The 24,561-nt window shown below is 40.1% G+C and overlaps 1 protein-coding gene across 1 annotated transcript; it reads left to right on the top strand.

Annotated features, from left to right (window-relative positions):
- The first annotated feature begins 353 nt into the window (after positions 1 to 353).
- Positions 354 to 11,274, top strand: LOC309814123 (DLA class II histocompatibility antigen, DR-1 beta chain-like). Its single transcript, XM_082639550.1, has 6 exons — positions 354 to 514; positions 6,726 to 6,995; positions 9,271 to 9,552; positions 10,306 to 10,416; positions 10,896 to 10,919; positions 11,227 to 11,274. The coding sequence occupies exons 1-6, from the start codon at positions 412 to 414 to the stop codon at positions 11,238 to 11,240; spliced, it is 804 nt and encodes a 267-aa protein (XP_082495676.1). The 5' UTR covers positions 354 to 411; the 3' UTR covers positions 11,241 to 11,274.
- Positions 11,275 to 24,561: the final 13,287 nt, after the last annotated feature.

Here is a 24,561-nt window from a genome sequence, read left to right on the forward strand (position 1 = left end):
ACACAATCACACATACATTTGTCAAAATAGCTTTGTCTCAAGCAGAGAGGAATGAATGCTTCTAAAAGGCTCAAACATGTGACACATCACTGACCAGCATGGAGCTGGCTCACAATAGGGGCCCAGTTAAAATGTTTCAGATGCAGGTGGATCAAACCTCTAAAGCACTAAATTAAAACAATCCTTTTAGTGGAGGAAATTCTAAGTTTTAGAAGAGGACCTTCCTACTGAATCTCTGACCAGTCACTGATGATGCTCCTCGTCTGTGATGCTGATTGGTTCTCTAACACTGAGATCACCCAATCCAGGATCAAATACTGAATTCCTTGGTTGGTGTCACTTGGGTGGAGGAGGGTCACAGTACTCATCTGAGCGGGGCTTGCCTGCTCCCCTCACACCCTGTTCTCCAGCATGGTGTCCCTGTATTTCTCCGGAGGCTCCTGGATGGCAGCTCTGACAGTGATACTGATGGTGCTGAGCCCGCCCCTGGCCTGGGCCAGGGAGACGCAACTAAGTGTGCCTTGGATGGGGAGCTATCATAGGGTGTGGGAAGGAAGGTACTTAGTTTTGTCACTGTGTCCAGGCCATGTCCCTTAAAAATTGTGATATATTCTTCAGTGACCAGCTATCTTTACCATAGGGATCCCCAATTCTTTCCACAACAAAAGGTGTCTAGATCTTTGTCCTCTCTATGAGAGCTGCATCAGGGTCTTCCATGTGTATAAGACATTTTTTTTCTCAATTCTCCTCCAATAAAACCTCCCTAGCCTTGCATCCCATTCTTTCATTGTCGTAAGAGGATTTAGAAATAAAGATAATTCCCCATTTGGCACTTCCCTTTATTATGTTGAGTTTTGCCAGGAAAAGGGAAAGCTTCTCTGAGAATTTTATGGGAAATCGCAAGGAATTAGAAAGATCCCTCCTAGAAGATCCTGTGTTATATTCTCAAGAGGATGTGTGATGTTGGTGCCCCTCTCTAATGAGACATGAGAATGTATCAAAGGGCCTTCCCCCATATCTTTTCTTTCTCCTGAATGCCAATGTTTAAAATGCCTGTATCCCTGCACTGGAGGTTCTCTGACAGAAGTTAGGATTAGTTTTCTCTCTATTTCTCCTGTGGGTAAAGCACCCTGGAGCTGAAACGACTCTTAGTAATCCTTAGTACTTGAAATGACTCTTTAGATAAGGAGCATCCATGGGGTGTTCTTTGATGCCTTAAAGAACTTAGGACATCTTCTGAAAACCTGACACAGGTTAGTGTTCAATGTGAATCTATTTTGAACCTTTCTAGATGATTAGTTTCCCCTACATCTCCCTGTTCTTTGGCCTGAGCATATGAGAAGAGATTCAACTAGTAGAGGATAAATTATAGGTTCATTCATTGTGCTGTCTATGTTCTTTAATTAGCCATGTTTGGTTACCTCTCCTTCAAGTTTGTCCCTATTTTTCCCCAGCTATGTCATCAGCATTACTGAAAGTCCCCAACGTTTGCACAGACCCCCAGAACTATAATAGATCCATTGGATGAGCTAAAACTTATGAAAATTTCCCTCTTGCTTAAAATCACCTTTTTCTTTCCTGTGAATGCCTCTTAAAACTAGTAGAAGAAGAAAGAAGAAGTTTGTCTGAATTTGTCACAGGAAGTGGAAGGGATATAATGTGTCATCAGAATAAAAGAGTGTGGGAGCTGGAGCCCCTTCTTGCTTTCCAAGATCCTCACAATAACCAATTCCCCAAACCATGAGTTCATTCATTTAGACTACAAATGTTTATTTGAGCAGCTATTATATACTGGGCTCTGTCTAGACTCAGAATTCTATATGAATAAAAGCTAGAAAAGTCTCAATTATCATGGAACTTACCTAATGACAGGAGAGAAAGATAACAACCCAATTAACAAAGAAAAACATTTCGAAGAGCAGTAAGTGCTCTGAAAAAAATATAACAGGGCTGTGGGACAGAGAAAATGGGATTCACTTGACTTCGGTTCGAGTGGCTAGGGAGGTCTCCCTGAGAAAGTGACCTTTAGTTGAAACATGAGTGATGAGAAGGAGGCAGTTATGTAAAGGATGCAAGGGAACAGGGAAAGAACAAAGTGTGGGAAGATATTTGCTGTGTTTAAGGGACAGAAGAAGGCTAGTGTGGCTGAAACAGAGCAAGCAAGTTAGCACGTGGAATAAAATGAGGTCAGAGAGGAAATCAGGAGCCAAATCATTTTGGCCCTGATGGCTAAGGTAAGATTTCTGAATTTTATTGAAAAAGATATGTGAAGCTACTGAGGGGTTACAAGGAGTGTCAGTTTATGTTTATTAAAAAAACAATTCTAGCTACCATGTGGAGATTGGATTGTATGGATTCATCAGGGATACCTTTTAGGATCATGGTAGAATTCTCCAGGGAAGACGTACTTGTGGCCTCATTTAGTGCAGCAGTGACAAAGACAGTAATAAAGAGAAAGGCAACAGATTTGAAATAGATATTTGTATGACTTGTTAATAAATTATATTAGGAAGAGGTAGAAAATTAAGCTTATCCCTCAGGATTTAGTCTTGAATTACTGGAATAAACATAATGGTGCTGCTTATTGAGGTAGAGAAGACTATGGGAGGAAAAAATTTGAGGTGGGTGGTTAGGAATAAAAGTTTTGTTTAAGTTTAAAATGATTTTTTGACATTTATGTGGAGCTGTCAAGAGGCCAATTGAATTTATGAGACTGGAATTCAGGGGGAGACCAGGGCTGGAGACATATATGTTGCAGTCATTGACAACTGTGTTAAATTTCAGGAAAGTAGAAGAGGTTGCACATAAAGAAGGAGTGTGGGAGTGTGTAGTAGAAGGCAAAGAGAGGGCCAGGGTCAGTAAGTCAGCAAAGGGGAGTAGGAAGGAGTACCAGTGATAGTGACAAAAACCAAGAGCGTGTGATGCAGAGAGTGAGGGAACTTAGATTTTTCAAGGATGGAGAGAGTGGCGATTTGTGGTGAGTATGACCAAGAGGTGGGTGAAATGAGAAAACATGACAGAGAAGTGAGCACTGGGTATGGTGGACCTGACATTTGCTGTCAGTGGAGTATACAAGACAGGAGCTAGATTGGATCATTTGAGGAGAGAATGGGAGCTGAAGAGCTGAGGAATGGATTACAGATGACTCTTTTGACTAGCTGACCTCAGGGACAGACTGTGCTGTAGCATAAGGGAATCAGCTGGACCTAAAGTGTAAAAATAAGAGCCTGATGAGAAGCTGGGAAAACCTGAGAATCAGACATGTTTAGTTAGTCATCAGCAAGGAAGCATTACAGTGCCCTTGAATGCCAAGGTTATGCAAAAAAACATTAATTAATACAGCCAGTATTTATTCATGTCCTAGAATACACCAGTTGTTTTACCCTAGGTGGTAATGTTGGAGTAACAAACCAAACAAATCTGGTTTCTGTCAACGTGGAGCCTCATAACATTTTGCAGCTACTCTGTACCAGGCCTATAAACTTCAGTATGTAATTCTTATAACTATCCTATCATATCTGTAGCAGTTAAAAACATATACATCACATGGAAGCAACCTAAGCATCCATCGACAGATGAATGGATAAAGAAGATGTGGCACATATATACAATGGAACATTACTCAGCCATAAAAGAAACGAAACTGAGTTATTTGTAGTGAGGTGGATGGACCTAGAGTCTGTCATACAGAGTGAAATAAGTCAGAAAGAGAAAAACAAATACCGTATGCTAATGCATATATGTGGAATCTAAAAAAAAAAATGCTCTTATGAACCTAGGGGCAGGACAAGAATAAAGATGCAGATGTAGAGAATGGACTTGAGGACATAGGGCGGGGTAAGGGTAAGCTGGGACGAAGTGAGAGAGTGGCATGGACATATATACACTACCAAAAGTAAAACAGATAGTTAGTGGGAAGCAGCTGCACAGCACAGGGAGATCAGCTCGGTGCTTTGTGAACTAGAGGGGTAGGATAGGGAGGGTGGGAGGGAGACGCAAGAGGGAGGGGATATGGGGGTATATGTATACGTATATCTGATTCACTTTGTTATACAGCAGAGAGTAACACAACATTGTAAAGCAATTATACTCCAATAAAGATGTTAAAATATATATATATATATGGAATCTAAAATTCAAAAAGTTTGAGTTATTTACCCAGTGCCACATTGTTAGTTCTAGAACTTAGATTATATTGTCAGGTCTGAGTATATAGAAATTCCCTTTCTTCTAAGTCAGCATACCCCTTTTGTGTTAGATTTATATATACCACATTATTATATATAAAATGTTCTGCTCTTATTTGCTCAAAATGGTAACTAGTGATTAAATTAATTGAAGACAATGCCAAATGATGATGAAGATATTACTTACTTTAGGAAGTTAAGGAATAGAAAGATCTTGTGGGCTTGCTTTCATAGGGTTATAAAAATTAAAATGTCAATATATTTATTGAGTATTTATTATATGATCAGCACTAGGAAGTGCCACTCTTTAATTTCACACTTAAAAATATACTGTGAGGGGCTTCCCTGGTGGCGCAGTGGTTGAGAGTCCGCCTGCCGATGCAGGGGACACGGGTTCGTGCCCCGGTCCGGGAAGATCCCACATGCCGTGGAGCGGCTGGGCCCGTGAGCCATGGCCGCTGAGCCTGCACGTCCGGAGCCTGTGCTGCGCAACGGGAGAGGCCACAACAGTGAGAGGCCCGCGTACCGCAAAAAAGAAAAAATAAAAAAATAAATGTATATAAAAATATATATATACTGTGAGGGATATACTATCATCAAATCTGTTTTGGAGATCAAGAAAAAAGTCTCATGTATGCTAAAACTGACCTGAGTAGAAGAGCTCATCTTCAAATTCAGAAGTTCTGATTCTACAGCTTGGGACTCTAACCACCATTAGTGGATAGTGGCTTGACTGTGTCTGAATTACTGATAAAATTTCTGATGTTCATATGCACAGTGTGTGTCTTGGGCGTGTGTGTGTGTATGTGTGTGTGTGTGTGGAGGGGTGCTGCAAGGGCTGCTAGATCCAATACAAAAGAGACATACCTACTGTATAGCACAGGGAACTCTGCTCAATGTTATGTGGCAGCCTGGATGGGAGGGGCGTCTGGGGGAGAATGGATACATGTATATGTATGGCTGAGTCTCTTTGCTGTGCACCTGAAACTATCACAAATTGTTAATCGGCTATACTCTTATATAAAATAAAAAGTTAAATAAATAAAATAATAAAATAAAAAATAAGATGTAAATGTCTCTCTTTTGTTGTTGTTGACAAAAAAGACATTTACATTCAAAAAAGAGACATTTACAAAAAAAAGAGACATTTACATTCATTCTGCATTTATTAGTTGAAAAGTCCATATGTGTTCACACTTTCTGCAGCCTGCCATGGGCATGTGTTAAAGAATACAAAGAAGAAGTATTAAATATCCTCCTCCTTCTGAGGCTACATTAGCAAGTTGGGCTAAGGTTGCCAAATTAAATACAGGATGCTCAGTTAAATCTGAAGTTCTGATAAACAACAGTGATTGATCAAAATCGAAATTTCACTGGGAATCCTGTATTTTTATTTGCTAAATCTGGCAACCTCAGGTTGGGGACAAGAACTGGACAAACAGTGCTAACCATACAAGCTTCAGTCAACAGTAACTTCACACATTTTAATTTTGTAACGTTGTCATGTGTCGATAAGATACTTGAGAATTTCTGAATAGTAAAATAGACCTGGTCTGACCCAGAGTACCCTTCTTTCTTCCATCATTTCTAGGTGATGGTCTCTACTTAAAGTCTGGGGACCTGCTTATTTTTTTGTAAACTGTCTATATGAGAATATCATCTTCTTCTTAGTTTCTCCCCTTCTGAGGAGACTTGACTACAGAAACAAGTTCTACATCTGGCCAAGGGTGGTACTTTGATGCCTACTTGTATTGTTGGAGCTACGAGACAAAGTTAGAAAATGAAATCGTTGAGGCATGAACAGGAATAAGATGTCTGTGGCTGTAATTTACTACTATAGATAAGTAGTGGACCAGAGGCAGAGAAGTTAAGAAAAAAGATGATGTGAAGGATAAACTATGACTTTGCAATTGGTTGGCAAGCAAAGAAATAAAAAAGCCTTGGTCCTGAACAAATTAATTTTCCTGGAAAAACATCTCCTCAGGGTCCGGATTCTTAAAAAATATAAATTTCAGGGCTTCCCTGGTGGCGCAGTGGTTGAGAGTCCGCCTGCCGATGCAGGGGACACGGGTTCGTGCCCCGGTCCAGGAAGATCCCACATGCCGCGGAGCAGCTGGGCCCGTTAGCCATGCCCTGAGCCTGCGCGTCCAGAGCCTGTGCTCTGCAACGGGAGAGGCCACACCAGTGAGAGGCCTGGGTACAGCAAAAAAAAAAAAAAAGCATTTGGGCCTCCCTGGTGGCGCAGTGGTTGAGAGTCCGCCTGCCGATGCAGGGGATACGGGTTCGTGCCCCGGTCTGGGAGGATCCCATATGCCGCGGAGTGGCTGGGCCCGTGAGCCATGGCCGCTGGGCCTGCGCATCCGGAGCCTGTGCTCCGCAACGGGGGAGGCCACAGCAGTGAGAGGCCCGCATACCGCAAAAAGAAAAAAAAAAAAGAAAAAAAAAATATAAATTTCAGTGGGACCAAGATTTTCAACAAAGGTAATGTCGGCTGCCGCTTGGGGCTGAGGCCTGACTGAGTGGCGGTGTCTCCCGCAGAGAATTTCCTGCTCCAGTTTAAGAGCTTCTGTTACTTCACCAACGGCACGGAGCGGGTGCGGTTCGTGGAAAGTCACATCTATAACAGGGAGGAGGACGTGCGCTTCGACAGCGACGTGGGCGAGTACCGGGCGGTGACCGAGCTGGGCCGGCGGACCGCCGAGAACTGGAACAGCCAGAAGGACCTCCTGGAGGAGAAACGGGCCAAGCCGGACACGTACTGCAGACACAACTACGGGGTTGTGGAGAGCTTCACGGTGCAGCGGCGAAGTGAGCGCGGGGCTGGGCGGCCAGCGGGCGGGGGCGCAGTGCGTGTGAGTGTGTGTTTGAGACAGAGACAGAGAGACACAGAGACGCGGACAGAGGAGACTGCGTTCGGGGGGCAGGGTGTGTGTAGGGCTGTGAGCAAGTACAAGTTAGGCGGGTTCCTGTGAGAGCCTGTTGTCCGGAGACCGTGTGTGATTTTGTCAGTGACTGTGAGAGGGGAGAGAGCGTGTGTGGTGTGGGGAGGCCCGGGAGGGAGGGGAGGTGTGGCGGGAGGGGTGCAGGAGGGAGGCTCCGGGTGTGCTTGGTGGTCCCTGTGGGGGAGGCGAGGGGGAGGAGAGGGGAGGGGAGGGGAGGAAACCCCGACTGCGGTGGGCGGTTAGAGATGCGGGAGGGACTTCAAGGTGTCTGTGGTTGGGGGAAGGTTTGGGGGAGGAGAGGTGAGGAAAGTGAAAGGATTGGGAGCCTGTGAGGAGAAGAGTCACAGCGCGTTCTGGGCACACATCCTCTTACTCCTGACACCCCGGAAATAAGTGTGCCGCGTCTGTCTGTGTGCAGGAGCACTTCACTGAGAAAAAGGCGTCAGACTAGTTTTTGACAGGTGCGGGCAGGGGAGCCTCTGCGGCTCCTCTGATCTTCCTGAGACTTCTTCTAGGTCTAAATTTTTCGCCTTTTTTTTTTCTTAGCCTATATATTTTTACATAGTTGAAATGACTGTGTAATCAGCTTTTGAATTATAATTGTGTTAACACACTGATGTTACTATTTTTATAACGCTAATAGTATTCGAGTAGTTACATAATATTTCTTTTTATAAGTGTAACAATTCACCTCACAATCTCCTTTATCAGATCTTGTTTCAAAGATATATAGTGCCAAGTACTCATTTTAAAATTACATTTTTTATTTTAAAATTATATTTCTTTGATTCCTAAAGTTCTTGAATATCTCTCACATATTTATTGGCCCCTTGTTACTGCTCTGTTATTTATTCTCTATTATTTCTGGGGTCCTGGTGTTTTTCTCAGTGATATAGATTCTCTATGCAGCAAAATTAACACTGTGGATATTTGATTCAGCTTTCTCTCCAGTTTGAGGTTTATATTTTGATTCAGTTTATTATTTTCCATGATAGAAATTTAAACATTTTTACTTAATAAAATACACTGCAAACTTGTTAGGAAAGATTTACCATCAATTTTAAACTTACCATTTTAGAGTATTGTAAAAATGTTTTTCACCAAGTTTCTCCATCATTTAAAAAAAAAATTGTGTTTATTAAGGCTGATATTGTCAGAGATTGTCTCAGGCGCTAAGCACACATATTTAATGAGTCCCAGACCCTTGCCTGAACTTATGTGTCAGCTTAAAAAGAGAGACAATTGATAACAATTCCAGTAGTAAATTCACTTGTTTTGCAAAGGAGAGAGATTGATTAGCAGAGTTTAATTATAAGAAAATTTTTTTTAATTAATGACTTTTCTTCCTTCTTTCCTTCTCCTTCAGGACTCATGGGCTTTTTTGGAATTCGACTCAGAGATAGAGATTCACTTGTGTCTTTCCTTCTTCCTAGGGTAGAACCTTTTCTGAGGTGTTCTAAGGTGTGAGTGCCTGGAGACAGCTTTCCCAGGATTTCATCCTCTGTCTCCACACACACCACACACACACACACACACACACACACACACACACCCGCCCTGCTGTTTCCTAATTTATCCACACTGCTTTGAATCATATTTTCTTTCAAATTAAACAAGGGCAATAAATAATTCTGATATATTGAAGGCTAAATTCCAGTTATGGTTTTACATACTTCAGGTGCATTAATCCTCACATAACCCTAGGAGGTGAATTAGAATTATTATTCCTTTTTATAGGTGAGAAAGATGAGACACAGAGGAATGGAAAAATTCTCCTGGGATGAATCTGTAAGAGACAGAGCCTGGATTTGAACCCAGGCAACATGGATTCAGAAATGACACTTTTAATTAAATGCCTTGCAAAGAGTTGTAAACACGTCAACAATAAATAACTGCTTCATGCAATGGGAAAAAAAGACACACAAGTATCCTCAGCATCTCTAAAATCTAATGGGTCCATGCGGTAAGGGTTAAATTCAGGATCATGGTACTAACACCTAAAGTTGGGCCACATGGCCACCTTTGAGGGAGACCTGCCCAAGGCTGCAGTCTGGGACTGGAGAGTGGATGCAGAAAGGCAGCCAACCCACGTGACTTACTCTCTCTCCCTCACTTATCCCCTCTACCTTTTTCTCTCCTAGTGGCACCTACAGTGACTGTGTATCCTGCAAAGACACAGCCCCTGAAGCACCACAACCTCCTGGTCTGCTCTGTGAATGGTTTCTATCCAGGCCACATTGAAGTCAGGTGGTTCCGGAACGGCCAGGAAGAGGAGGCGGGGGTGGTCTCCACAGGCCTGATCCCTAATGGAGACTGGACCTTCCAGACCATGGTGATGCTTGAAACAGTCCCTCAGAGTGGAGAGGTCTACACCTGCCACGTGGAGCACCCCAGCTGGACCAGCCCTGTCACAGTGGAATGGAGTGAGAAGCTGTCTGGCCTCATAAGTTCCTCAGCCACCATGGAAGGGGCTTGCTTTCCCCTGAGTGTCAGGTTTCTCCTCTCCCCACAGCATCTGTTCATTTGCTCTATTCTCTCCTATCCTTCAGCTGAGGTTAGGAGGGTAGTCATGTGAATATCCTGTGATAGAAATCCTCTGATATTTATAGATATCCTGTGATAGTTTGTACAAAGACCTGTACCCCCTGAGAAGGCAGTTATGCCTGACAAGCAGAATAGAGGTGTCCCTGTTTCGAGCCTCCCATCTTATCTCAGGTCATGGTCACCTCTTTGGCCCTGGGCACCAGTCCCCTTCTTCAGGCTGGGCTCATACTTCTGACACTGTTGCTCTGAGTTGTTCACTGTGATCTGAGAAGAGGTGTGTCCACTACGATGTAGGGACCTTCCTGACATGAGGGGAGTCCAACCTCAGTTCTGCCTTTTATTAGCTCTGCCACCTTAGACAAGCTACTTAACCTCCTTGAGTTCCTGGCACTTCACCCTTAAGATGTTGAAGTAGTGGCCTTATGTCAAGGCTGTGATATTTAAGTGAGTTTAATTCTCAGTGTGTATCTACTTAGTGTGATTCTTAAATCTCTTTTCCAGAAATGGCCACTTACTCTATTTCTTCCAGGGCAGGCTTTTTTCCCCCATTGTCACAGTTCTGAATCTCAGAGTCTCAATTAGAGAAGTAAGAATTGGGGTAAAATATCACTAAAACTAGCTTCTTTTCTCAGGGGCACAGTCTGAATCTGCTCAGAGCAAGATGATGAGTGGAATCGGAGGCTTTGTTCTGGGTCTGCTCTTCCTTGGAGTGGGGCTGTTCATCTACTTCAGGAATCAGAAAGGTAAGGAGCCTGTTGGCAGCTGAGCCTCCCCACAGACTTTTGGGGGAAGAAATATGACTTTGCTCGGTTAGTTCTCTGTATATCAATGACCCTGTGTAAAGTCTTTCTTTGCTTAGTTGACCTCAAATTTCCTGAAAATCCAGAAATTGACAGTCCATGGTTAGCTACGGTTAAAATATAAGAGGTGATGGCCTGCAGAGATAAGAAAAATGTTAACATGCTTGGAGATTTTGGGTGGAGATCCTGGGACAAATGCAGGAAGAGACACTAAGACTGATGAAGTTATACTGGATTTGTGTGACAGAAGCTTCGTAGGTTACCAGCTCTCAGTGTCTGCTCTCCTCCCTGCCCTGTCATCATGTGATTAGGTTGTGGTATAACGGAAATCTGAGGTGGGGGTCGGGGGTTGGGTACATTCTGTTTGGGGACAGATTCATCTCCATATATTTTAAGTATATATCTTCCCTTCTCTCTCCCAGGACACTCTGGACTTCAGCCAACAGGTAATGCTCTTTAACTCTCTTTTAGAGACATACTTAGTCTCCCTAGAACAGATGGTAGAGGTGACAAAACAAGTGACAGAAATAACGGGAAAGACCTTGGATCTGACTTCGGATCAGGCAGTTTCCACTAAAGCTTCTTCTCTCCACTAAACAGAAGGCCTGTGCTCTGAAGTAACTTTGGCTCAGGGAGACTTAAGAATTTGTTTTCCTTCTTAATTCAATACTTTAACATGAGACCCTGAAAGAGGAGAAAAAAACTGCTTGCAGAGTTAGATCTGGAAACAACCCTCTCCTCTGTCTTTTGCAGGACTCCTGAGCTGAAGGGAGGATGGTGACACTCAAGCAAAAACCTTCTGTCCCGGCTTCTTTGCAGCATGAAAATGTTTCCTGCTTCGCTGTAATTCTTCCACAACGATAGTACTTCTCAGGATCTAGTTTGCTCTTGGTTGAGTGACCCTGCAGAAAATGCCCTTCTTTTTTTTTTTTTTTTTTTTTGCGGTATGCTGGTCTCTCACTGCTGTGGCCTCTCCTGTTGCAGAGCACAGGCTCCGGACGCGCAGGCTCAGCAGTCATGGCTCACAGGCCCAGCCGCTCCGAGGCAAGTGGGATCCTCCCGGACCGGGGCACGAATCCGTGTCCCCTGCATCGGCAGGCAGACTCTCAACCACTGCGCCACCAGGGAAGCCCGAAAATGTCCTTCTTGATGGCTTCCTCAGCCCCTATCCTTGACCTGGAAGTCCCCAATATTGATCGCAATCCCTTATCTTCATTTTTTCCTGGTCCCTTTTGTTTTTAACCTTTACTGCCTCCTGTGCATCTGAACTCATCTTCTGCCCACATTCCTTATTAAAGTCTTTCTCAAATAAATATGGATGAAAATCATATGCTTCATACAGTTCCAAGGAAGGAAGTAGAAAGAAAAGAAAAAAGGAGAATTGCATCCTATAACAATAATGGTTTTCATTAACATTACTGAAATTTGGTCACTTGTGGATCTGAAAGATTTCCTTGCTTCCTTCCTTGTTTTTTTCTTGGGTTTTCTGTATTCTCTAATTAGGAATGTTTTCCTGAACTAGAATAAAAACCTTGTTGAACCCATTTCATGGTTGTCTCCTACATCTTTGCATTCTCAAAGACAAGCATGCAAGTTTCTTCACACCATGGGATACAGAAAGGGGCAAAAAAATATAAGAAATACAGGTGACTTGTAAGGATGTGATGCCCTGACAATTTTTGTAATCATGTTCTTTTTTCTCTTTTTCCCTGTTTTTTTTTTTTTGAAGAAAATATCTAATCCTGGGTACTTCTTGAATTCCTCTTTTATTAGACCAATGGTGGGCTTCAACACTTCAGTCTTTTACTGTCTCTCAGATAAAAGGCAGTGGCATGCCGGCTCTTTGGCTGAGATGCATTCTTCCCCATAAATAGGGTTCAGAAGGCCTTCAGGACAAACCCAAAACTATTGGAAAAGGTACATTTCTGAGACCCTCCAGATTGTGCAGTAAACTTACTGTCTGTTACAGAAAAATCCTTAATGGACCTTATCTTAGCAGAAATCAGGGACAGTGCTGGGAAAGAAAAAGGATTATATAAATTCACTGATGTACATCCAAACAGTGAAATACTCTGCAGCTGGAGGAAAAAATGAGAATAACCTGCTATGGAATAATATCCAAAATGCCCTTTCAGTACGTACAGGGCTATGTGTATAGCACACAACATTTTGTTTAATAAGATAGAGGAGAATAGGAATATATAGATACACCATTCATTTTACCTGTTTATCTATTTTTCTATCTATCATCTATCTATCATCTGGTTTTGTTTGTAAATAGAAATAATGGAAGGATTTTTTTAAATGGTTGCCTATAAGGCAAAAGAAGGGAATAGGTTAAATAGGACAGAGATGAAAGCTGGACTTTTCCTAATATGTCTTTTTAGTAGCTTTAACTTGAGGTACATTCAAATATTTTATGTAATAAAAAATTTAAATCAAAAGTTTAAAAATGTGACACATAAAAACTGAAAACAAACTGCAAAGATATAAACTGTTGATGGAAAAATAATCAATAGTCAATCTAGGGCTTCCCTGGTGGCACAGTGGTTGAGAGTCCACCTGCCGATGCAGGGGACACAGGTTTGTGCCCCAGTCCGGGAAGATCCCACATGCCATGGAGTGGCTGGGCCCATGAGCCATGGCCGCTGAGCCTGCGCGTCCAGAGCCTGTGCTCCGCAATGGGAGAGGCCACAACAGTGAGAGGCCCACGTACCGCAAAAAAAAAAAAAAAAAAAAAAAAAAGTCAATCTAAGAAAGAGAATTTTATTCCAGCCAAACTGATGATTATAACCTGAGAGATAGTCTTTCAGAAACCTCTGGGGGCTGTTCCACCCATTAGAGGTCAAAGCACAGTTATATAAATTTTTGAGACAAAGTGTTATACATCAAAGTAACATATTGGCAGTTTACAGAGTCCAGCAAGGCAAGTAATGGGTCATTGTGACCCCTTACAGCATTAAGGAATGAATGTTATTTCCTAAGGAGCTACTTTGCTGACACCAGGAGAAAATTGCTTTTTTTTTCTTTTTGTGTGAATAGGCATTCTGATGTCTTATAATGGGATCTAGCTTATGTATAATGCACAATGCACACAAAAGGGGAAGAGATAGTGTCTCAAATTGCAGAAAGATTTTATGTCAAATTTTTCCTGTCCTGCCTTAAAATAATTTTGTTACTGAGTCTAAGCTCACACAGCTTGCCACACAACAGGCCAATCAATTGAGAGACAAGGTGTTGGAGCCAGGAATAGGGACTTTATTTGGAAAAAGCCAGCAGCCCAAGAAGATGGTGGACTAATGTCCTAAAGAACCATCTTGCCTGGGTTTGCATGCTAGTTTCTTTTATAAAGCGAAGAGTGGGAGGTTAGGAGGTAAAGTTAAAAAGGCAATAGGTTGCTGCAAATGTTTTCTGGTTCCAGCCAGACTCTGGAGGGGATGTGTTAAAATTCTTTCCTGCAGCCATTCACAGGTGGGTCTGGTCAGGATGTTTCCTGTGAGCTAAACTAAGGTATTTTAGCTTAATGCTCAGGCCTGGGGGCAGGGTTCTTAGAGATGGGCCATTATGCATATTTTAAGCTATAGGCAACCTCTCTTTAGTGATTACCTTGAGCAAAGGCAGTAGAATGCAACAGTTAAAGAAAAAGACCCCAATATGGAATCAGACTTGTTCTTTCCTATTACAATTTCATCTCATCAAAAGAAACTTGGCAAAAACTATATGATGGGAAACAAGTTAGAAAAGTAAATCAAACTTTCTTTGACCTTTCATAAAACACTGTGGATCTACAACTGTAAATCAGTATATAGTTCTAAATTCCAAAGACTTCAATAATATAAAGGAATTGGATAGGTTTCAAAGAAAGCACTAAATGGGTTAAGAAGATGGTGGCTTCTGCTATCATATTCCATCCTAAGAATCAGTTTCAAATGTAAATCAACTCTAAAGAGTACATAATTCAGATGTTTATTTTAAAGTGATGGTCATTTGAACACAATATCAGAGAAAGTCAGAGAACAGGAATTGTGCGATCAAAAGATTTGAGAGGTATGCTAGGGCCAGAGGTTAGTGAAGCATGGGGCACCTGGTGTAAAGATTAAGTTAAAATATAGCTTGGTGAAGTCTATTATCTTTTAGCTACAGAAGATGGATCTTGGCCCCTAATCTCACAGAAATGGAATAATGTCTGATAGTGGGGATTTGTAAGCAGCCCCTAAAAGCATACCTCTCAAATCTATTGATCACACACTGCCTCACCTAACATTGTTGATTCTTTTCTTAGGCTAAAGAAGTTGGAAAGAATAATAAGCAAATAATGGGTGACTAGACCCTTTCCACAGTAATCCTGTGAGAAAACTATGTGAACAAGATAACATCTAGAGGAAGATCACAGGAGGCAGCAAGTCTGCACAGAATGGAAAATGATGAAGAAGCTAACCCCCTACCTTAATGATCAACTGAGATTATTTCCCCTTTTCCCTTTAAAAACTGTCATGGCCAAGCAGAACCTGCAGAGTTTTTGCTTGAACATGAGTCCGCCTCCTCCCACCACAAGTTGCCAGCCTCCTGAATAAAGCAAATTTTCCTTTCCATCCAACACTGTGGTCCAAGCATTGGTTCTTGAGCAGTGAGCAGCCAAACCTAAGTTTGGTAACATTCATTGTGGTGGCGTGGGAAATTGGGAAGTAGATAGAAGGCAGAAAAACATCTCTATAGATTCATGCAAACAAATATAAGTAAAGAAATTAAAGATGTGAACCATCTTTACCAAATTTTTATTTATAATTGACATATTTTGACTACATCAAATAACCACAGGGTATGTATTTCCTTAAGTTTTACAAAGAATATCTACAAAATAAACCATACTTTATGGCCATAAAACAAGTTGCACAGAACTACACAGGAATAAAATCTCACAGAATATATTCTCTGATAACAATCCAATTAAATTACAATCAATAAGATTGAGAAAATAGCCAAGTTTTTGGAAGTGAAGTAATACACTTCTAAATAATCCATGGCTTATGAAAGAATAAATCAGATGAGAAATTAGAAAATATTTTAAAGAAATATTAAAACAGATTTTCAAAATTTGTGACATGAAACCAAAACTGTCCCTAGAGAGAAATTTATAGGTTTAAATGCTTAAATTATAAAAGGAGAAATATATAAAAATCAGAGATCTGAAAGCTTAAGTTAAGAATCAGGAAAAATAGGTAGCTAGTGGGAAGAAGCTACATAGCACAGGGAGATCAGCTAGGTGCTTTGTGACCACCTAGAGGGGTGGGATAGTGAGGGTGGGAGGGAGACACAAGAGGGAGGGATATGGGGATATATGTATACATATAGCTGATTCACTTTGTCATACAGTAGAAAATAACACAACATTGTAAAGCAATTATACTCCAATAAAGATGTTAAAAAAATAAAAAATAAATTAAAAAAAAGAATCAACGATAAGTGAATTTAACTAAAAAAAAGTAGAAGAACTGAAACAGAAAAAGTAAGAGAGGAAATTAATACAATTGAAAATCAATGTATATTAAAGAAAATCAACGGAGCCAGAAGATTTTCCTTTTCTTTTTAAGATAAACTTGCAAGACTGATAAGGAAGAAAAACAGAAAAAATCCAAATTACAAATTATTAACATCTGAAATGAAAAAGATGGCATTCTTACAGATCCTATAGGCATTAAAAAGATACTAAGAGAATATTATAAAGAATTTTGTGGGGCTTCCCTGGTGGCACAGTGGTTAAGAATCCACCTGCCAATGAAAGGGACACGGGTTCATGCCCTGGTCCGGGAAGATCCCACAAGCCGTGGAGCAACTGAGCCTGTGCGTCACAGCTACTGAGCCCACGTGCCACAGCTACTGAAGCCTGTGCTCCTAGAGCCCATGCCCCACAGCAAAAGAAGCCACCGCAATGAGAAACCCACGCACCACAATGAAGAGTAGCTCACACTCGCCGCAACTTGAGAAATCCCGTGTGCAGCAACGAAGACCCAACGCAGCCAAAAATAAATAAATAAATAAATAAATAAATAAATAAGAAAAAAATTAAAAAAAAGAATTTTGTGGCAGCAGATTTGATATTTTAGATGAAATTTATTGAAAGACAACAGATTTCATGATCTATTTGTGCATTAACAAATCATTCTCAAACTTAGTGGCTTAAAACTACAGCTACTTGATGATTTTTCACAGTTCTGAGAGTTGGTTGAGCTTAGTGGGTGGTTTTCATTGAGGGTCTCTCACATGGCTGCAGTCAGACAGTAGCTGGGACTGGGGTCCTCTGGAGGCTCATCTGGGACACTGAGACACTCTCCCTCTGCATGAAGTTCCAGTGACTCTAATGTGGCCTATGTGGTCCCATCAGATATGAAGACAAACTTCTTTCCTGATAGCTCAGGACTCCCAAGAGAGGAAAATAAAAGCTGCAAGACTTTTTTAGACTTAGCCTCAGAAATTTTGTGGTATCATTTCCACAACATTCTAATGGTCTACATGAGTACAGGTCCAGTGCTGATGTAAGGGAAGGGAAAATACAATCTACCTCTCCATGAGATGAATGGCAAATAATTTGCACCCATCTTTCTTTTTTTTAACATCTTTATTTGAGTATAATTGCTTAACAATGGTGTGTTAGTTTCTGCTTTATAACAAAGTGAATCAGCTATACATATACAAATATCCCCATATCTCCTCCCTCTTGCGTCTCCCTCCCACCTTCCCTATCCCACCCCTCTAGTGGTTACAAAGCACGGAGCTGATCTCCCTGTGCTATGCGGCTGCTTCCCACTAGCTATCTATTATACATTTGGTAGTGTATATAAGTCCATGCCACTCTCTCACTTCGTCCCAGCTTACCCTTCCCCCTGACTGTGTCCTCAAGTCCATTCTCTACATCTGCGTCTTTATTCCTGTCCTGCCCCTAGTTTCTTCAGAACCATTTTTTTTTCTTTTAGATTCTGTATATATGTGTTAGCATACAGTATTCGTTTTTCTCCTTCTGACTTACTTCACTCTGTATGACAGACTCTAGGTCCATCCACCTCACTACAAATAACTCAATTTCATTTCTTTTTATGGCTGAGTAATATTCCATTGTATATATGTGCCACATCTTCTTTATCCATTCATCTGTCGATGGACACTTAGGTTGCTTCCATGTCCTGGTTTTGTAAATAGAGCTGCAATGAACATTGAATTTGCACCCGTCTTTAATCTACTTCACAAATTTACCAAACCTGACTCAAAAATAGACAATCTGTACAGTCTTACAGGTGATAAGGCAATTGCATCTATTACTAAAACCATCCCTTAAAGAAAATTCAAGGCCCAGTTTTCTGCAATGTTGAATTCTACTAAATATTTTTAATCCATCTGCAATTCGTTTTTATTGAAATTTGTGTAGGTGTCACAGTATATTTTCTCAAATGGACATTTAAATGACTTAGTAGGGTTTTTTCCACTCATTGCTTTGCAGTGCCACCATAAACCAGAGCACTGTCTTTGGGAAAATATTATTTCTAAAATTTCTATTTTGTGGTCTAGTTTGTCTGCACTTGAGTCAACATCACACTATGTTCATTAATATGCCACAATATGTTAACTAGTATAGCTAATACCACACAATGTTAATTAACATTAACATTTTATTATAATTAGCATTTTCTTATCTTGGACTCAAGTTATTCCAGTTTGTTCTTATTTTTCAAAATTTCCTTGGCTAATCAAACACTTTAGTAGTTACATATGAATTTCAAATTCAGCTTGACAATCCTCCCCACACCCACCATACACACAAAAGAAACAGGAATCAAACAAAACAAGCAAGCAAGAAAACAAAGGAAATGTTATGTGTGTAAGCTATGTCTTAAAACTGGTATTTAGATTGGTTTAAATTATTTGATTTTTTTGGCTGATAATGTGTAGCATTAAGGGAGTGGTCCACAGAATGTAGAATCAGACAAGAAGTAATATAGTTGAGTGATTTATATATTTATCATTCTTCTTTTTGTTCACTTTTGGATGTTTGGGAGTTCCACGCTATCATTATTATTATTGTTTGATCATGACTCTAGAAATGACAGCATACAAACTTTAGTCCAATATGAACCAATATTTTTATCCAACTCCTGAGTAACACAAGGATCTTGGAACGATTTAACAGCTTATACTCTTTCTCAATTTATATATTATTGTTTTGGCTATTTAAGTTTTAAACTCCACAGGATAATATTAGTATTGCTTTATAATTGATATATTTTAGAATGACCCACATATTTACTGTTCCCTTCATTCTTCATTTCTTATTTCATCCCAGACTTTCTATCTGGGGTTACTTTCCTTCTGCCTGAAATATATACATCTTTCAAATTTTCTACATTAAATCTGTTGGTGGTAAATGATCTTGACTTTTGTTTTGCTGAAACTGTTTTCCTCATTCATGAAACACAGCCACTGAGTATAAAATTCCAGATGGGCAACTATTTTCACTGGGCCCAGTGAAAACACCACTGTACTATTTCTGGTTTCTATTATTGCTGCCAAAGACCAGCAGTTAGTCTAATCTTCTCTCTTTGAAGATAATCTGTATTTTCCCCCCTCTGACTGCTTTAACATATGCTCTGTCTTAGTTATACTCTGGTTTTATTAGAGTATCTAGGCGTTTTCCTTTTTATTTATATTGTTTCTGATATTTTGAACTTTAAATATGTGAATTGGTGTTTTATTAGTTCTGGAAGCTATTTTTAGAAGAGGTAAGCAGCAGCATCAATATTCAGGAAACATTTTTCAACCGCTTCAGTCCCTGATATTAGTTAGATTCTGGCGGGCTGACTGTGGCATAGATCCAATTATTTTCTAGAGGAACATTTGATTTATTACCAGGTGGTGATTACCATGGCTACCACAGTGGAATGCTGCACCTTCTTTCTAACAGCTACTGTATACAACTGTAGGATATCTATATAGAAGGCTTTTCATACCACTGGGATGCCTCATGCCACTGATTGGGGGATGGTGCTGTAATGATTCATGGTAACAAAACGGCCTTGGAGTTTCATGTCTGTTTCTTTTCATGTTGACCACATGTACCACTGTAAAAAGATCAGAACATTGTGACCCAGTTACTTTTGGGTAGTTTTGTAACATAAACAGTATCAAAGTATATGATCTTCAAAGCTCCATGTTTGAGGTTGGATAACGAATTGAAGATGATGCTAAAACATCAATTCTCAACTTCAGACTTTCCATAGGAGCTGAAATCTAGGAATGATTCTTGAGAGACTTACACAAAAAGTTTATTATACTACAGAACCCTTCACTACTATCCTACTGTTAATCTCAGAGATCACAGTTTTGTGAGTTTGGAGATAATATTCAGACACAGTTAGGGGTAATGTGTAATATACCTATCGAGGATATTTTCATCTTTCTGATCAGGGTAAATGGCATACTGATGTTTATTCTCTGTTGAATGCATGCAGAAACCACTAGAAAGCATTCTGCCAAAGGTTACAGGGGCACCAAGATGTTTGATGTTTAGCATTAAAAGAACATTTTCATTGAACTCTTTGGAGACTGTATCAGACTGCAAGCCTGGAAAGTTTCCGAGTTTCTACCTTGGTATAAATTTCAAACCTTGAGGTCTATCCAATAAAGAGAGGATTATCATATTAATTTGTGCCCTGTGAGATAAACCTGAATTGTCCAGGTTTCCTGATTTTATTTTGGGGCAAATTTGTACAGTCACAATTTCTAAAACTTCTTGGTTAGGAAAGCTGTGGAGAATTTGATTACATCCCTTCACTTTCCCAAGGCGTTTTATATATAGACTTCACAGGTGATGCTATAACAGTGATTTGCCAGAAGTGTGCCACAAGTTTTCCCAACATTTCATGGCCTATTTGAACATTGTTGAAACTACCGAGAAATTTACAACATACTTAACAGTGTGAATCTATTCCGTGTAGTGGCTTTATCTTTAATAGAGAGGGTGACTAGAAGTACCCTTAGAAGCCTATCTAGGTATACATTCCAGTGGATTGTCCATATATGAGCATAACAAGGAGTTTGTTTTGGATGGCCTGAAAACACATGACTATAAAACTCTAGGTTAAAGGATCATGGTCAGACTAGAGATATTGCAATTAATAATAACAGTAACACTGAAGGAAGTGCTGACAGTTAAAAGAGGTTAGTGTTTAACTCCTGTTCTGGAAGGAGATAAACCAACTGCTATGTATTTTCCCCAGATGGCTGAATCAGTTCCTATAGGACTGATTCTTGTTATGTTTTTGTGGTTTTCAAGGCTTAGGATTTGTAAAAGCAATAAGTATTGCTTATTGTAAAAGCAACAAGTTTTGACAGTGTCCTCTTTAACCATATTTCAGAAGAAACATAATGACTATTAGAAAATTTAAGTTTCTCCAAAAGTGAGGAATACTTATTGCTTTCTTCTGCTTTGGTTATTAGAAAGCAATTTTCGTGTGGTTAATAATGTAATGCTCCTCTGAAAGGTTTTTCTTTAAGTTCAGATCCCAAATTCTGAACTATAGAGACTGATATAGGGTACCTTTTGCACCCAGATCATCTTTAGCATCTCTAGATGGATGTTTAATAATACCAATTTTTGCACATTTATTTTGCTTGTGGAATAGACATATGACTAAATTATGGATGCTAGCAATTAGTAAGGGCTGTATGCTTCAACGTCTTCAAAATGCTCTACAATACTGAAAGAACTGATTTGTTTGATAGACACACCATGTAGGAAGAGATGTCAAGACAAAGGGAGTAGCTCTTTCTCCCACTTAGGGAGAATAATTACTAGTAACTTTACTTTTCAAGGGTAGAAATAGAAACTTGTTTATCTATGGGATGAACTATTAGCAAAGGAACTGCTAAAAGATATCATTTATTTTGAATGAAATTGACAACACTATAGACACACACCTGGAACTACTGAGTGGTTGCTAGTGAGAAACCAAAGTGGAATTTGGAAAAACAATCTGGCCAGTATTGTACTGGATAAAGAGATACTTTGCCACAGCACAATTAACACAAGGTCTAAATCAAAGAGAAAGAAAACTAATACTCTTCCTACACACGATATTAATGGAGGGGCCTATGAGATTTGTAGTTGTCTCTCTGCGACTATTCAATGGTCAACAACCTGGTTATTTAAGAAAAAGTGCTGTGTTGAAGTATTATAAAACAAACATAAATTGAGTTAAAGAACTGCATTGGGAAGTTGAAGAAGCCCTGCCAACTGACTTAGTTAGCACCATGGTGTAAAGACTGGCTCCATCCAAAGTTCCTAATGGAAGACATCCCTGAGATCTCACTGGAAGTAGATTTACCAAGCCTGCTGAGGGCTAACATGGTCTGTAAATGGCAGTTGTCTGCCCAGGTTACATGTCTTTCATGGTAAGAAGAAATTGGATATGTTTATCCATTTCTTATTAATATTTTTTCCTTAGATAAGGTACCACTGAGTTCCTTCTCCCTAAGTTCCAGATTAGTGGTGGTATCTTTCTGAAGCTACAAAAAATATTCCGAGACTACTTGGACAAGAGACAGATGTTCTATGCTAACTGGCTTGCTGACAACTAAAAGCCCATTCCCCTCAATTTATTGCAACCTTTACAGCTTCCTACAAGTGACCCATTCTGTGACAATTGATAAGACTCAAGACATTCTGTAATGCTATAAATTTCAATCTGCCTCTTGTTCAAAAGAAAACAAAACAAAACTGTATACCTCTAATGTCACTTGCTTGTTCCCAAGAATGTTGTGATTTATTTTCCATAAAAACAAACTGCTTACCTCATGCAATAAGAGCAGAGACTAGAACTTCTGTACTGATAACCACTTTCTTCCAGGAACCAAATTCACTGACTTTTCATCAGAAAATAAGCCTTTATTTGACACTTCTCTTACACAGCAGGAGTTGAGCAGGATTGCTTCTCCTCTTGCTTTATGTGAAGAAGTTCAGCCTCGAGATCACCTGCAGGATTGATGGTTCATTTACAGTTGCTGCATTGTTTCACCTGAGCTTTCTTTATACTAAATTGGCACCAAAGAAAGGTTGAAGAAAAGTAGCACATTTTTTTAATCATAAATTTGTACAACATAACAGAATTTAGGTCTCAGTCATTGGTTAATTCTTTTTAAAAAGAAATTTGCATGATTTGTAAGTTGTATGTCACCTTTATAAGAACCAGTTTTGACAGTGTCCTCTAACTATATTTCAGTATGTTCTTGATATAGCATTACTATTTTTTTAACAACTTTATTGGAGTATAATTGCTTTGCAATGGTGTGTTAGTTTCTGCTTTATAATAAAGTGAATCAGTGATACGTATATATATATATCCCCATATCCCTCTCCTTCCCACCCTCCCTATCCCACCCCTCTAGGTGGTCACAAAACACCGGGCTGATCTCCCTGTACTATGCGGCTGCTTCCCACTAGCTATCTATTATACATTTGGTGGTGTATATATGTCCATGCCACAATCTAGCTTCGTCTCAACTTACCCTTCCCCCTGCCTATGTCCTCAAGTCCATTCTCTACGTCTGCGTCTCTATTCCTGTCCTGCCCATAGGTCCTTCAGAACCTTTTTTTTTTTTTTTTTTTAGATTCCGTATATATGTGTTAGCATACAGTATTCATTTTTCTCCTTCTGACTTACTTCATTCTGTATGACAGACTCTAGGTCCATCCACCTCACTTCAAATAACTCAATTTCATTTCTTTTTAGGGCTGAATAATATTCCATTGTATATATGTGCCATATCCTCTTTATCCATTCATCTGTCAGTGGACACTTAGGTTGTTTCCATGTGCTGGCTATTGTAAATAGACCTGCAATGAACTTTGTGGTACATGACTCTTTTTGAATTATGGTTTTCTCAGGGTGTATGCCCAATAGTGGGATTGCTGGGTCATATGGTAGTTCTATTTTTAGTTTTTTAAGGAACCTCCATACTGTTCTCCATAGTGGCTATATCAATTTACATTCCCACCAACAGTACAAGAGTGTTCCCTTTTCTCCACACCCCCTCCAGCATTTACTGTTTGTACATTTTTTGATGATGCTCATTCTGACCAGTGTGAGGTGATACCTCACTGTAGTTTTGATTTGCATTTCTCTGATGATTAGTGATGTTGAGCATCCTTTCATGTGTTTGTTGGCAATCTGCATATCTTCTTTGGAGAAATGTCTATTTAGGTCTTCTGCCCATTTTTGGATTGGGTTTTTTGTTTGTTTGTTTGTTTGTTTTTAATTTTTTTGCAGTACGCGGGCCTCTCACTGTTGTGGTCTCTCCCATTGGGGAGCACAGTCTCTGGACGCGCAAGCTCAGTGGCCATGGCTCACGGGCCCAGCTGCTCCGCAGCATGTGGGATCTTCCCGGACCGGGGCACGAACGCGCGTCCCCTGCATCGGCAGGTGGACTCTCAACCACTGCACCACCAGGGAAGCCCTGTTGGTTTTTTTTGATAAAGAGCTGCGTGAACTGCTTGTATATTTTGGAGATTAATCCTTTGTCAGTTGCTTCATTTGCAAATATTTTCTCCCATTCTGAGGGTTGTCTTTTCATCTTGTTCATGGTTTCCTTTGCTGTGCAAAAGAGTTGAAGTTTCATTAGGTCCCATTTGTTTATTTTTGTTTTTATTTCCATTTCTCTAGGAGGTGGGTCATAAAGGATCTTGCTGTGATTTATGCCATAGAGTGTTCTGCCTATGTTTTCCTCTAAGAGTTTGATAGTGTCTGGCCTTACATTTAGGTCTTTAATCCATTTTGAGTTTATTTTTGTGTGTGGTGTTAGGGAGTGTTCTAATTTCATTCTTTTACATGTAGCTGTCCAGTTTTCCCAGCATCACTTATTGAAGAGGCTGTCCTTTCTCCATTGTATATTCTTGCCTCCTTTATCGAAGACAAGGTGACCATATGTGTGTGAGTTTATCTCTGGACTTTCTATCCTGTTCCATTGATCTACATTTCTGTTTTTGTGCCAGTACCATACTGTCTTGATTACTGTAGCTTTGTAGTATAGTCTGAAGCCAAGGAG

The sequence above is a fragment of the Mesoplodon mirus genome (assembly GCF_964341445.2).
Source record: "Mesoplodon mirus genome assembly, chromosome: 12".
Taxonomy (NCBI): Eukaryota; Metazoa; Chordata; class Mammalia; order Artiodactyla; family Ziphiidae; genus Mesoplodon; species Mesoplodon mirus.